The 13,841-nt window shown below is 36.6% G+C and overlaps 1 protein-coding gene across 1 annotated transcript; it reads right to left on the reverse strand.

Moving 5' to 3' along the window:
* Positions 1–5,140: 5,140 nt before the first annotated feature.
* Positions 5,141–5,671, reverse strand: LOC103301712 (COMM domain-containing protein 2-like). Its single transcript, XM_054715929.1, has one exon. The coding sequence runs from the start codon at positions 5,669–5,671 to the stop codon at positions 5,141–5,143; it is 531 nt and encodes a 176-aa protein (XP_054571904.1).
* Positions 5,672–13,841: the final 8,170 nt, after the last annotated feature.

A 13,841-nucleotide genomic window follows, 5' to 3' on the forward strand; every position in this document is an offset into this window, starting at 1 on the left:
TTCCATTGGTCTATATGTCTGTTCTTGTGCCAGTGCCAGGCAGTTTTGAGAACAGTGGCTTTGTAATACATCTTGATATCTGATATTGTGATCTCTCCAACATTGCTCATCTTTCACCAGATTGCTGCAACTATTCGTGGTCAGTTTTAATTCAGATGAATTTTTGGAGAGTTTGTTCTAGATCTTTGAAATATGCCGTTGGTACTAGTATTTTAATGGGGATTGCATTGAATCTATGAATTGTTTTGGGTAGTATGGACATTTTAATGATGTTGATTCTACCAGTCCATGAACACAGTATATTCTTCCATTTGTTTATGTCTTTCTCTCTTTTTTCAGGTCCTGTACTTTTCTGAGTACAGGTCCTTACTTCCTCGGTTACATTTATTTCTAGGTATATTAATTTTTTTGTTGCAATGGTAAATGGGATTTTTTTTAGTTTCTTTTTCTGTGAGTTTATTATTGGTATATAAAAAAGCCATAGATTTCTGGGTGCTAATTTAGTATCCTGCTACATTGCCAAATTCATTTATTAGGTCTAGTAGTTTTTGATAGTGGCTTTTGGGTTTTTGATGTACAATATCATGTCATCTGTGAATAATGACAATTTTACTTCTTTCCCAATTTGGATGCCTTTTATTCCTTCCTTTTAAAAAAAATATATTTTATTGATTTTTTTTTTTTTTTTACAGAGAGGAAGGGAGAGGGATAGAGAGTTAGAAATATTGATGAGAGAGAAACATTGATCAGCTGCCTCCTGCACATGCCCCACTGGGTATGTGCCTGCAACCAAGGTACATGCCCCGTCTGAAATCAAATCTGGGACCCTTGAGTCCGCAGGCCAATGCTCTAGCCTCTGAGCCAAACTGGTCAGGGCTATTTCTTCTTGTTGTCTGATTGTTATGGCTGACACTTCCAGCACTATAGTGAACAGGAGTGGTGAAAGTGGGCATCCCTGTCTTTTTCCTGTTCTTAGGGAAAATGGTTTTAGTTTTTTTCCCATTGAGTATGATGTTGGCTGTAGGTTTGTCATATAAGGCTTTTATTATGTTGAGGTATGATTCCTCTATTCCCACTTTGCTGAGAGTTTTTATCAAAAAAGGGTGTTAGATTTTGTCAAATGCCTTTTCTGCATCAATTGATATAATTATGTGATTTTTGTCTCTCAACTTGTTTATGTGAAATATCATGTTTATTGATGTGCAGATATTTTAATAGCCTTGCATCCATGGAATAAATCCCACTTGGTCATGGTGTATGATCTTTCTAATGTAATGCTGGATCCAGTTTGCCAGAATTTTGTTGAGGATTTTAGCATCTATGTTCATCAGGGATATTGGCCTGTAATTCTCTTTCATTGTATTGTCTTTATCCGGTTTTGGAATTAGGGTCATGCTGGCTTCATAGAAAGAACTTGGAAGTGTGTCTTGCTCTTGAATTTTTTGGAATAGTCTGAGGAAGACAGGTTTTAGTTCTTCTTTAAAAGCTTGGTAGAACTCCCCTGTAAAGCTGTCTGGACCAGGGTTTTTGGTTGCTGGAAGATTTTTTTTTATTACTGTTTCAATTTCATCGGTAGTTATTAGCCTAGTCAGGTTTTTTTATTCTTTCTAATTGAGTTTTGGAAGGTAGTATTTTTTTAGGCATATGCCTACTTCATCTAGATTATCCAGTTTGTTGGAGTAGAATTGCTCATAGTATTTTTTTTACAATCCCTTGTGTTTGTGGGGTTGGTTGTTACTTCACCTCTTTCAAAAATGGAAGACTTTTATATGAATAAAGGTGGGCCAAGGAAGCTGTTAAGAAAGAAAGAATTATTTTTAGAGCAGGAACCTTATGGGGGGAAAGGAATGGCAGGAGTTTTTATCATGCAGATCACCTCTTCTCTTCAATGAGGCAGGAGAGCTCCCAAGTGACAGATTACCTCACTGATGTTGACCAGAAAATTCCAGACCAGTTGATAGGTTTCTGGGAGAGTTTGGAACAGCAATTATGTCAGGTATTAAATTTAGGTTTGATATCATGGGCTTTAGCACAAGTGACGCCATTTTGGGCCTGTGGTTTTCTCTTTAACACTAATAAGGTCATTTATGTTAGAAAAGTTTAAATATTATAGAAGAGGAGAAAAATACCTAAAATCCCTTTCAGCCCTGTAGTATTAGTGATTTTGTGATAGATGTTTATAAATCCATAAGTAGTGAATGTTATAAACGTTGCTGTTACTTGTTCCATTTACTCCACATAAAAAATTACCTTTACACACAAAAATTACATACACAAAACATCCCTCCTACTTTCACAATATTTTTTTTTCAGAATCATATTGGTAAAGTAGGTAATTATTGCATAGACTTAGTGTTTCAAACAGGATAGAGAGGGGAAAAGAAAATTGTGTCAAAAAAATAAAGAAAAATAATATTTGTTATTTATTTTTTTGCATGTCAGAAAAATGGCACTGCTGTCTGTGCTCTATTGCTATTTCAATACTAGACTTGATCATGATGGACAAGAAACCTGGTCATATTGTTACTGGACTGGGCCAGTAGTTGTCAGCCAAAAGACAACTCCAAAATGATATTATGAGAAAGAACTTTATTGTGAGCCAGCAAGCAAGGACACACTCAGGGTCACTTCCCAAATCTGCATGTCCCTGAACAAAGGATCAGATTCATCTTTATTCAGGGAAGTCATGTATAAACATCAAGGTGTTAACGAAAATAAACCATTGAAACCTGTAAAGAATTTTGTGAGTTTATTTGAGCCAAACTGTCGACATATGCCGGGAAGCAGAACCTCAATGAATTGAGATAATGCTCCGGAGAATGCAGGGTTACATCTATATTTATACACTGAAATCAAAGGAAAGGGACGTAGGTGAGTTACATGAAATCCATTGGTGACAGATTAGGGAGGTGGGACAAAGCAAAGTGGGGAAACCTCTGGGATAGGGTGAAAAGTGAAATGATGGACATGTGCTTCTCTTACAGAGATGGATACAGGATACTTTAACGTAATTAACAGTTGACAATTAACTTGATAACAATAACAATGAAGGAATGTCCCGGTGCCATTTGTTGTGCCCTGAGGGGTCCGGGGTAAAAAGGAAGTTACAAGTTACCCAGACATTTCACAGACATCTCACAGATATGTTATCTTAGAGGCAAAAAGGCAAATGGGCTCAGTAAAGAAGATCTAAGTTGATCTTTGTCAGGGAAGATATCGGACTAGGACATGACTACCCACTATAACCAGTTTGTAGTTAAATATTTAATTTTCAAACCATCCTTTGTGGTTATTCCAGGTCTGAGTTTGCAAGACTGCCACGCAGGCCTCCCCTGAGCTTGTCAGGTTAGCATGTGGCTCCTTTCGTTCACAAAGGTAAACTTTGTCATTGCATATATAGGTGAGGACATTCCTGCTCTTGTGCAGTTAGAAAACATGCATATATATATATATATATATATATATATATATATATATATATAATATGTTAAAAAATGATGGAAAATCTCCTCCCCCTGAGGGGAGTTTTTAGTATTATAATGAAGGTATAATGAGAAAAGTTCATGAGGATGTCGCTAGAGGGTCCTCTAAGCTTTAGATGGCCTCAGCTGGTTTCAGCCTTATCAAACCTCTGGTTCTGCAAAACATCCTGGGCTTGTTCCTGAAAAACAGCTCTGGCAACTATCAATGTTAGGGATGGTACAGGTATAAAAGAAAGTTTAACTAATGAAATCTCTGCCTTTCTGTTAAACCTTTAGCAAAGTAATAGAATATGGTTACACAAACCTTATAAAATCTAGGGTGGTCTAAGTGGGTTTAATTTAATAAAATTATGAACTGTACATAAAAGTTAGTCTATGCTAGGCTATCTGTTAGGTTAGATTACAACATTGTTGTTACACCTTGAAATATGAATGAATTTGGTAGAATAACCAGGAACTGTGTTTCCTATCTTGAACAATGAAAGATGAAACAGAGGGCCGGAGACCATGGGATACCAGGACACAGGCTTTATTGGAGATCACCCTGCTGGCCGCCTTCCAGAGGGGGAAAGGGAAGAGAGAGAGAGAGAGAGCTTGAGAGAGAGCTTGAGAGAGAGCTTGCCGGGGTGAGAGTGCCTTTTAAGGGGAGGAAAAGAGGGGATGGGGCTTAGGGCACTCAGCCCACGCTGATTGGTGGTTTCATGTAAGGTACATGGTTAGGGGCCTAGGGAATTAGGAATTGGGGGTTTAGGGTATATGGCAGGTGCTGATTGGTGGTTCAATGTACAGTCCATATAAGGTGTTCAGGAATGTCCGGCTGCAGGTAGAGTTTACGTCATGCTCCGTCCATCAGTTGGGGGAAGGGAGGATCTATCAAACAAGATTTCAGGGGAACAATAGGAACATGCAGTGATGTCCCCAAAGAGCAGCAACTGACCCAAGAAGTGTTGTCCTTGAGCAGGTCCTGGCATTGAAGATAGCCATATGAGTAATATACAAGGATGGGCAGAAGTAGGTTTACAGTTGAGTATGCAAAACAGTTTATTCTTGTATTATTATTTATTAATTATCTTATTATTTATTTGTGTTACAACTGTAAACCTACTTTTGCCAACCCTGTATTTGAACTTTACAGACCTCTCTTGTGGTGCTTCCTCCTCTTTCACTGAAAGGTTTGGGATTGCCTTATTTTCTTTTTTTTTTTAATAGTAATACTGCAAATTTTATTTTCAAATTTTGGTCAATAAGGAGACAAATAATAAAGTTAAGTAGTCAAAAGAAGTACTTAGAAAAGTATAATCATTCATATATACAGTTAATATTAACAGTATAGATTCACTTCCAGTTGATTCAATCCTATTTACTCATTTAAAATATAAAATACACCCTAATTTGTCAAGAAGCTGACCACATTTAGCACCAGGAAAGAAACTTTATGTTAGTTTTTGAACATGACTTCATATATTGTCATAGGGAAAAAACTTTCATAGAATCTATATGTAGTTGTAACTATCAATTAACTAAAAAATAGTTTTAAAAAGTAACTGCTGCACATCATTAATTCACAAGCAATTAAAAGGAAATAAACCTTAAAACCAGGACTACTTGATACTGCGCACAACTCTCCTACAGTGGGTTGTTTTCATCTCCTCCAATGCTTATTCCAAGTGCAACAGGGTAGCTGGATCTGTCTGCAGAACTTTGGTGTTGCGACCTCCATTCTGATTAAGGTGTAGCTTTATAGTCACCGATGGTTTTATCTGTTGCCTGAGGCTTCTGCTTGAAAACTGTACATCTAGTCGCCATTCAAGGCTGTGGTAACTGGGGAGGTCTGATGCCAGTTCACTCAAAATAGTTCTGATCTCCTTTCTGTTATCCAGATAAAACTGACGCAACAATTTGTTCAATTCTTCCAAGAATCCCAGAACAAAAATAGAGTCTTGGAAATCCATTTCAGAAATCACGAGCTTTGAGCTTGCAGTGAGCAGGTATATTAATCCTTCCACGCCATGCTGGACAGTGTCACTACTCACATTGAGTTTTCTGGCGGCGTCCTCATAGATGTTGGTGTTAGCGCCTCGCCTCAGGAACTCCACCGCAGTCCGCCCAAACTCTGCGACCACTGAGCTGTTCACTTGCAGCAGAAAGGCTAGGTGCTCCTTGTGCTCCTCGGACAGGTCCAGCAGCATCTTTGCTGGGCCGCCACCTTCCCTTCAGTGCAGACCCCGCCCTCGCCACTCGTGCCTTATTTTCTTGATTGCTTAGCGCAATTTTCTTCAGTGCCTTGGAGATGCAATTGGCATGGATTTATACCCTCAAGATTGGGTGTGTTCCAAATTCCATCACTGCTTTGCTATGACCATCAGGGGATTAACCTAATTATAATATTTTTAAAATAACTTGGTTCCTTTACTGATACCAGAGAAAACTTCCCAATGGTAGCTTAATTGCTTAATTGAGTAAAATAAATAAGTCCCTTCTTCACCTTGAAAATAGGAAACCTCAAATTAAAAATGAAAGAAAATGATATTATACCTAAAGTTCTTCTGGACTGGTCTTTAATTAAAACCACAATTACATGTGGGCATTGAAGTATTCATTTTATTCATACCCCATATTATTATTCTGCATTTTCTTCTGCATTCAACACATTTATTAGACATGAGAGCTTTGAATATAATCATGCAAATATAAGCATGAAAACATAATTACTAAAATGATATTAAAAAAACAATTCAGCAGGTGGATGACCTCTTTGAAAAAAAGGAACAATAGTACCTAATAACGCTACCAGTTGGATATGAGAAATTCACTGCTTTCTGCAAATCTAAGAAGAAAGGGGCATTTTTAATTATTTAGTATATTGATGTTCAGGAAAAACAGATTAAAGTCATCTCATTTTATGAGAATTAAATTTACTCTATATATTGTCCTTCTCTACTACCTTTCCTATGAGGCCTATTTAACTATAGATCTGTGTGAAAAATAGCAGCTTTCTCCCTTCCATTAGCATTTCTTCCTGCCACAACCATCTCATATACCCCACGCCTAAGCTAGTGACATCAGACTCATTTCAATTCAAGACCATGCTTATCCTGATGAAAGGCAGGACAGAGATATAAACAAAATGATGCCTGCCTTCTGACAAGATGTTTGTGGCAGAGACATATACTTAGGTTTGGATGTGTCCTGTTCAAAATTTTAACAAATGAGTTCAGTGAATTCATAGAAAGGATATAGATCTGTTAATTGTATGGATGATGCAGAAATGGAAGAGTCAGCTAACATAGAATCATGTGTCCAAAAGATCTTGACAATTTAAATTTAAGATGATGCATTTAAATCTTGCAGGGATACATATAAAGTTCTTCACTCAGGATAAATACAATCAATTGCCTATATAATCAAGCTGGGGAAACCTTGATAATTTATAGATTATGTTAAAGCAACCACAACAATAACAACAACGGTAGCACAAAAGGAACCTGAAGTTTTAGTTGACTTCAAGTTTAATATGAGTCCCTAGTTGCAAGTCCACTGCCATGAATCTCAACTTTGGAAGCTGTGATGAAGCTAATATAGTAATGGTATCTTTGGGGGATGAAATACAATCTATAATGATCCAGTAGGAAGTTCTTGCATTTTTTTTTAACGTATGACCTCCTGGATTGCACATACTTTATTTGTGTCAGGGGAAACCAGTAGGACTGGATACAAAAATGTAAGAAACTAGAGGCCTGATGCACAGAATTCATGCAAGAGTAGGCCTTCCTGCCCCCTGCTGCTGGCACTGGCTTCCCTCTGGCACCCGGGACCCGGGCTTCCCTAGCAGCCTCGGCTTTGTCCAGAAGGTCAGCGGAAGGACATCCAGTCTAATTAGCATATTATGCTTTTATTATTATAGATTAGCATCAGAAATTCTGATTATACCAAATGCCTCACTTTGTTCATCTAATATTGGAACTAATAATATCAAGCTTCCGGGGTTTGTATAGGGATCAGTTTGATAGAGTGGAAAAAATTGCATTAAAATCCAATATACTATCCAATGATAATTTTAAATAATGTCTTTCTATAGGTTTATCCTTAGTAGAGACATGCAAATATTTTAGTACACATAGGAAAACAGGATTTTTACACTCTCATATACTGTTAGAGGAATATCAATGGACATAGGCAACTTGTACATGTCCTTCAAATTTTTCAATGCATGATTTTAATCAAGAAATTCCACTTCTATTGGTTTTACCTACAGAAATATTCAAGACATATGCACAAAGATATATGTGTAATATTTTTTTTCTAACATTTTTTTTTTGTAGTGGTAAAACACTGGGAAATATCTAAAGGTTCATTCATTGGAAAATGTCTCAGAACTTTTAATAAATCATGGTATAATAATACTATGGTATACTACGTAGTTTCTTTTTTATTACTTTTTTAAAATACATTTTTATTGATTTAAGAGTGGAAGGGAGAGGGAGAGAGAGAAATAAAAACTTCAATGATGAGAGGGAATCATTGATTGGCTGCCTCCTGCATGCCCTCCACTGGAGATCTAGCCCACAACCTGGGCATGTGCCCTCAATCGGAATTGAACCCGGGACCCTTCGGTCTGCAGGCTGATGCTTTATTCACTGAGCCAAACTGGATAGGGCTATGTAGTTTCTAAAAAGAATGAGGTATACTGAGAAATAATGATGCCCATGAAGAAAACCTGTTACAAAATATTGATCCAGTGAATGCAAAAATCAACTTTTATGAGTGTGAAGAGTGCACATATTTTATATGTATGTGTATATACAGGGTGAGGCAAAAGCATATTTACAGTTGTTTGTATGGAAAATAATACAATAATTTATAAATAATAATACAAGAATAAACTATTTTGCATACTCACAACTATAAACCTACGTTTGCTCCACCCTGTCTGTATACGGCAGTCATGTACCCATGGAGCATGGAGCTTTCACATTTTGCAATCTTATATCAGCTTTTATTTTGGGCTATTTTCCAAGGGTGTTTATATGGCTAACAGCTTTGGGGGATAGAAATAGTGTCTTCCTCCGGGATAGGAGGCAGAGAACCAATGATTTTTGCTATCCAGAATGAAAAAGATTATGTCTCCCTCAGAGTCTGGGCTGATTCACTAGCACCCCCCTTTAAAAAATTGTGTTTTGCTGGAGTCAGGGTTCTTTATGAATTCAAATGTTACCTTTTGTTACCTCTGTATATATGTGTGTGAGAAGGTAGTAGTGACCAATTGTTCCACCTGAGGTAACAGAGGGAGTAAATCCTGAAATTCCTGCCATTTCATGAATAACAATTGCATTGGCATTACCTGTTTACATTCAGAGGGCAGAGCTAGAATAAATCATTGAGAGGAAGTCAAAAAGAAGAGATAGATGTAATTTAGATTATTAAAAAATGTTTTCAAGTATTAAATGAAATAAGTAGATAATTTTCTTATTAGTAAATCACTATTGATCACCTTATCTCAGGGTTTGTGTTCCTCATTATTGTTTCTTCAATAAAGTGTTATGATCTTCATCTGGTGGGTGAATACTTCATTGTGTTTAGAGTTCATTTGACCCTTTTCAAATGAACTTGATTTTTCCATTCCCCATGTCCTCACTCTTCACTCAAATGGTTTGGTTTCATCTGAGAAGCTCTATCTTTTTTCTACATTCGTGTGTCTTTTCTTAGTCATAGAAGTGGGGCCAATGGGCCAGGATTTAACATGAACATTTGGTGCAGCCTTTTGTATAGTTGAAATAGTAAACTAAACTTTTGCTTAGTATTTCTCCTATGGACCAAAGGATCACAGAGCCTGCCAGGTAGTCTAGATCATCTAGTAGTAGTGCTGAACTTTGAGGTTCAGGGCCAAAGCCCCATTGAATAATAAAGGATTTCTTTATTTCTGTGCCTCTTAGGTACCTTCCTTGGAAAGGTGATTGGGAAAATCTTGCTGAGCTAGGTAGGATGGAAGTAATTCTGTGTCCCTGGCCCAGCATTGTAATACTATTCCTAACAGGATCCAAGTCATTTCCATTTCCCAACAAGTATTGACAGGAATATTGATGAAGATTATCTTCTATTGGTCCATAGAGGCTAGAGTGGGGGCCTTCTATGAAGTTTCTGCAGAGTATCTTATTTATATAAGAATTACTTTTTGTATTATCTTCACATAACACAGATATTAGTAAAATTAAGATTGTGAAATGGAGGGATAAAATCTAAATGCTTATCTGTAAACACATGCATTTTATTTTATTTTTTACTTTTTTATATATTAACATTTGGGATTTATTGCGATATATGTAATGGTTATCTAAAGAGACTTTCCTTTTTTCTTTTTTCCCCCACTTATTTTTTCTTTATTGATTAAGGTATTACAAATGTGTCCTTATCCTCCCATTCCTCCCCCCAACCCCCGACCCATGCCCTCACACCCCCGGTGTCTATGTCTATTGGTTAGGCTTATATGCATGCATGCATGTCCTTTGGTTGATCTAGCCCCCTTACCCCAACCCTCCCCTACCTTCCCTCTGAGGTTTGATCATCTGATCAATGCTTCTATGTCTCTAGATATGTTTTTGTTCATCAGTTTATGTTGTTCATTTTGATGCACAAATGAGTGAGATTGTGTGATATTTATTTTTCTCTGACTGACTTATTTCACTTAGCATAATGCTCTCCAGCTCCATCCATGCTGTTGCAAATGGTAGGAGTTCCTTCCTTTTTACAGCAGCATAGTATTTCATTGTGTAGATATACCACAGTGTTTTTTTTAATTTTTTCATTTTTTTATTAAGGTATTATATGTGTACATATCTTACCATTGTACCACAGTTTTTTTAATTCACTCATCTGCTGATGGGCACTTAGGATGATTCCAAATCTTAGCTATTGTGAATTGTGCTGCTATGAACATAGGCATGCATATGTCCTTTCCGATTGGTGTTTCTAGTTTCTTGGGATATATTTGTAGAAGTGGGATCACTGGGTCAAATGGGAGTTCCATTTTTAGTTTTTTGAGGAAACTCCATACTATTCTCCACAGTGGCTGCACCAGTCTGGATTCCCACCAGCAGTGCACAAGGGTTCCTTTTTCTCCCAATCCTCGCCAGCATTTGTCATTTGTTGATGATAGCCATTCTGACAGGTGTGAGATGGTACCTCATTGTCATTTTGATTTGCATCTCTCAGATGATTAGTGACTTTGAGCATGTTTTCATATGTCTCTTGGCCTTCCTTATGTCTTCTTTCAAATAGTATCTATTTAGGGCCCTTGCCCATTTTTTGATTGGGTTGTTTGTCTCCTTTTTGTTGAGTTGTATGAGTTCCCTGTAAATGTTGGAGATTAAACCCTTATCGGAGATATCGTTGGCAAATATGTTCTCCCATGCAGTGGGTTTTCTTGTTGTTTTGTTGATGGATTCTTTTGCTGTGCAGAATCTTTTTATTTTGATGTAGTCCCATTTGTTTATTTTCTCTTTAGTTTCCATTGCCTTAGGATCTGTGTTGGTGAAGATATTGCTTTGGCATATATCTGAGATTTTGCTGCCTGTAATTTCCTCTAATATTTTTATGGTTTCCCATCTTACGTTTAAGTCCTTTATCCATTTTGAGTTTATTTTTTGTGTATTGTGTAAGTTGGTGGTCTAGTTTCATTTTTTGTATGTGTCTGACCAAAATCCCCAGCACCATTTATTGAAGAGACTGTCTTAACTCCATTGTATGTTCTTGCCTCCTTTGTCAAATATTAATTGAGCATAGTGGTTTGGGTCAATTTCTGGGTTCTCTATTCTATTCCTGTTCTTGTGCCAATAACAGGCAGTTTTGAGAACAGTGGCTTTGTAATACATCTTGATATCTGGTATTGAAATCCCTCCTACTTTGTTCTTCTTTCTCAGGATCGCTGCAGTTATTCGGGGTCTTTTTTATTCCAGATGAATTTTTGGAGAGTTCTTTCTACATCTGTGAAATATGCTGTTGGTATTTTAATGGGGAATGCATTGAATCTACACATTGCTTTGGGTAGTATGGACATTTTAATGATGCTGATCCTACAAATCCATGAACACTGTATGTTCTTCCATCTGTTTATGTGTTCCTCTATCTCTTTTTTCAATGTCCTGTAGTTTTCTGAGTAGAGGTCTTTTACCTCTTTTGTTAAGCTTATTCCTAGGTATCTTAATTTTTTTTTTGTGCAATGGTAAATGGCTTTGTTTTTCTAATCTCTCCTTATGTAAGTTCACTATTGGTGTATAAAAATGCCATAGATTTCTTGATGTTAATTTTGTATCTTGCTACATTGCTGAATTCATTTGTTAAGTCTAATAATTTTTTATGGAGTCTTTAGGGTTTTCTATGTACAGTATCATGTCATCTGCGAATAATGACAATTTTACTTCTTTTTTCCAATTTGGATGCCTTTTATTTCTTCTTCTTGCCTGATCGCTTTGGCTAGCACTTCCAGTACTATGTTGAGCAGGAGTGGTGAAAGCGGGAATCCCTGTTTTTTTCCTGTTCTTAAGGGAAATGAGTTTAGTTTTTGCCCATTGAGTATGATGTTGGCTGTAGGTTTGTCATATATGGCTTTTATTATGTTGAGGTATGATCCCTCTATTCCCACTTTGGTGAGCGTTTTTATCAGAAAAGGGTGTTGGATTTTGTCAAATGCCTTTTCTGCATCAATTGATATAATTATGTGATTTTTGTTTCTCAATTTGTTTATGTGATGTATCACATTTATTGATTTGTGGATATTGTACCAGCCTTGCATCCCTGGAATAAATCCTACTTGGTCATGGTGTATGATTTTTCTAATGTAATGCTAGATCCGGTTTGCTAGAATTTTGTTGAGGATTTTAGCATCTATGTTCATCAGGGATATTGGCCTGTAATTCTCTTTCATTGTATTGTCTTTATCTGGTTTTGGGATTAGGGTAATGCTGGCTTCATAGAAAGAGCTTGAAAGTGTGTCTTCCTCTTGAATTTTTTGGAATAGTCTGAGAAGGATTGGTTTCAGTTCTTCTTTGATGTTTGGTAAAACTCCCCTGTGAAGCCATCTAGCCCAGGGCTTTTGTTTGCTGGAAGCTTTTTGATTACTGTTTCAATTTCATCAGTAGTTATTGGCCTATTCAGGTTTATTATACCTGATTGAGTTTTGGAAGCTTGTATTTTTCTAGGAATTTGTCCATTTCATTGAGGTTGTCTAGTTTGTTGGAGTAGAGTTGTTCATAGTATTTTTTAAGAATCCTTTGTGTATCAGTGGGGTTAGTTTATATTTAACTTCTTTCATTTCTGATTTTGTTTATTTGGGTCCTCTCTCTTTGCTTCTTAGTGAGCCTGGCTAGAGTTTCATCAATATTCTTTATCCTTTCAAAGAACCAGCTGTTGGTTTCATTGATCTTTTGTATTTTTTTTTTTGCCTTTATGTCATTCATTTCTGCTCTGATCTTTACTGTTTCTTTCCTTCTGCTCACTCTGGGCTCTTCTTGTTGCTCTCTTTCTAATTCTTTAAGTTGCAAGGTTAGATAATCTATTACTAGTTTTTCTTATTTTTTGAGGTAGGCCTCTAGAGCTATGAACTTCCCTCTCAGGACTGCTTTCATTGTGTTCCATAGATTTTGAATTGTTGTGTTTTCATTGTCATTTGTTTCCAGGATGCTTTTTATTTCTTCTTTTATCTCTTTGGTAACCCAATTATTGTTTAATAGCATGCTATTCAGCTTCCAAGTGTTTGGATTTTGGTGATCATTTCTATTGTAGTTGATTTCTAGTTTTATGCCTTTGTGATCTGAGAAGATGCTTGTTATGATTTCTATCCTTTTGAATTTAAAGAGACTTTGCCTGTGTCCTAATATGTGGTCTATTGTTGAAAATGTCCTGTGTGCACTGGAGAAGAATGAATATTCTGTGGCTTTGGGGTGAAATATTCTTAAGATGTCAATTAAGTCCATCTGATCTAGTGAGTCATTTAGGATTGCTTTTCCATCCCTTCACTCTCAGTCTGTGTGAATCCTTTGTTCTAAGGTGGGTATCTTGAAGACAGCAAATATATGGATCATGATTTCTTATCCATTCAGCTACCCTATGTCTTTTGATTGGAGCATTTAATCTATTTATGTTTAATGTTATTATTAATAAGTACTTGTTTGTTGTCATTTTATTCTTAATGTTAGTGTTTCTTCTTGCCTTTCTGTTTCTTCTTTTTACAGCAGTCTCTTTAGCTTTTCTTGCATTGCTGGATTGGTGGTAATAAACTCTCTTAGCCCCCTTTTTTTTCCTGTGAAGCTCCTGATTCCACTTTTAATTTTGAATGATAGCCTTGGTGGGTATAGTATTCTTGGA

The sequence above is a fragment of the Eptesicus fuscus genome, chromosome 1 (genome assembly GCF_027574615.1).
Source record: "Eptesicus fuscus isolate TK198812 chromosome 1, DD_ASM_mEF_20220401, whole genome shotgun sequence".
Taxonomy (NCBI): Eukaryota; Metazoa; Chordata; class Mammalia; order Chiroptera; family Vespertilionidae; genus Eptesicus; species Eptesicus fuscus.

What these genes read in the sequence shown, in the direction of transcription:
- LOC103301712 (XM_054715929.1), bottom strand. Translation starts at nt 5,671, where the DNA reads ATGCTGCTGGACCTGTCCGAGGAGCACAAGGAGCACCTAGCCTTTCTG.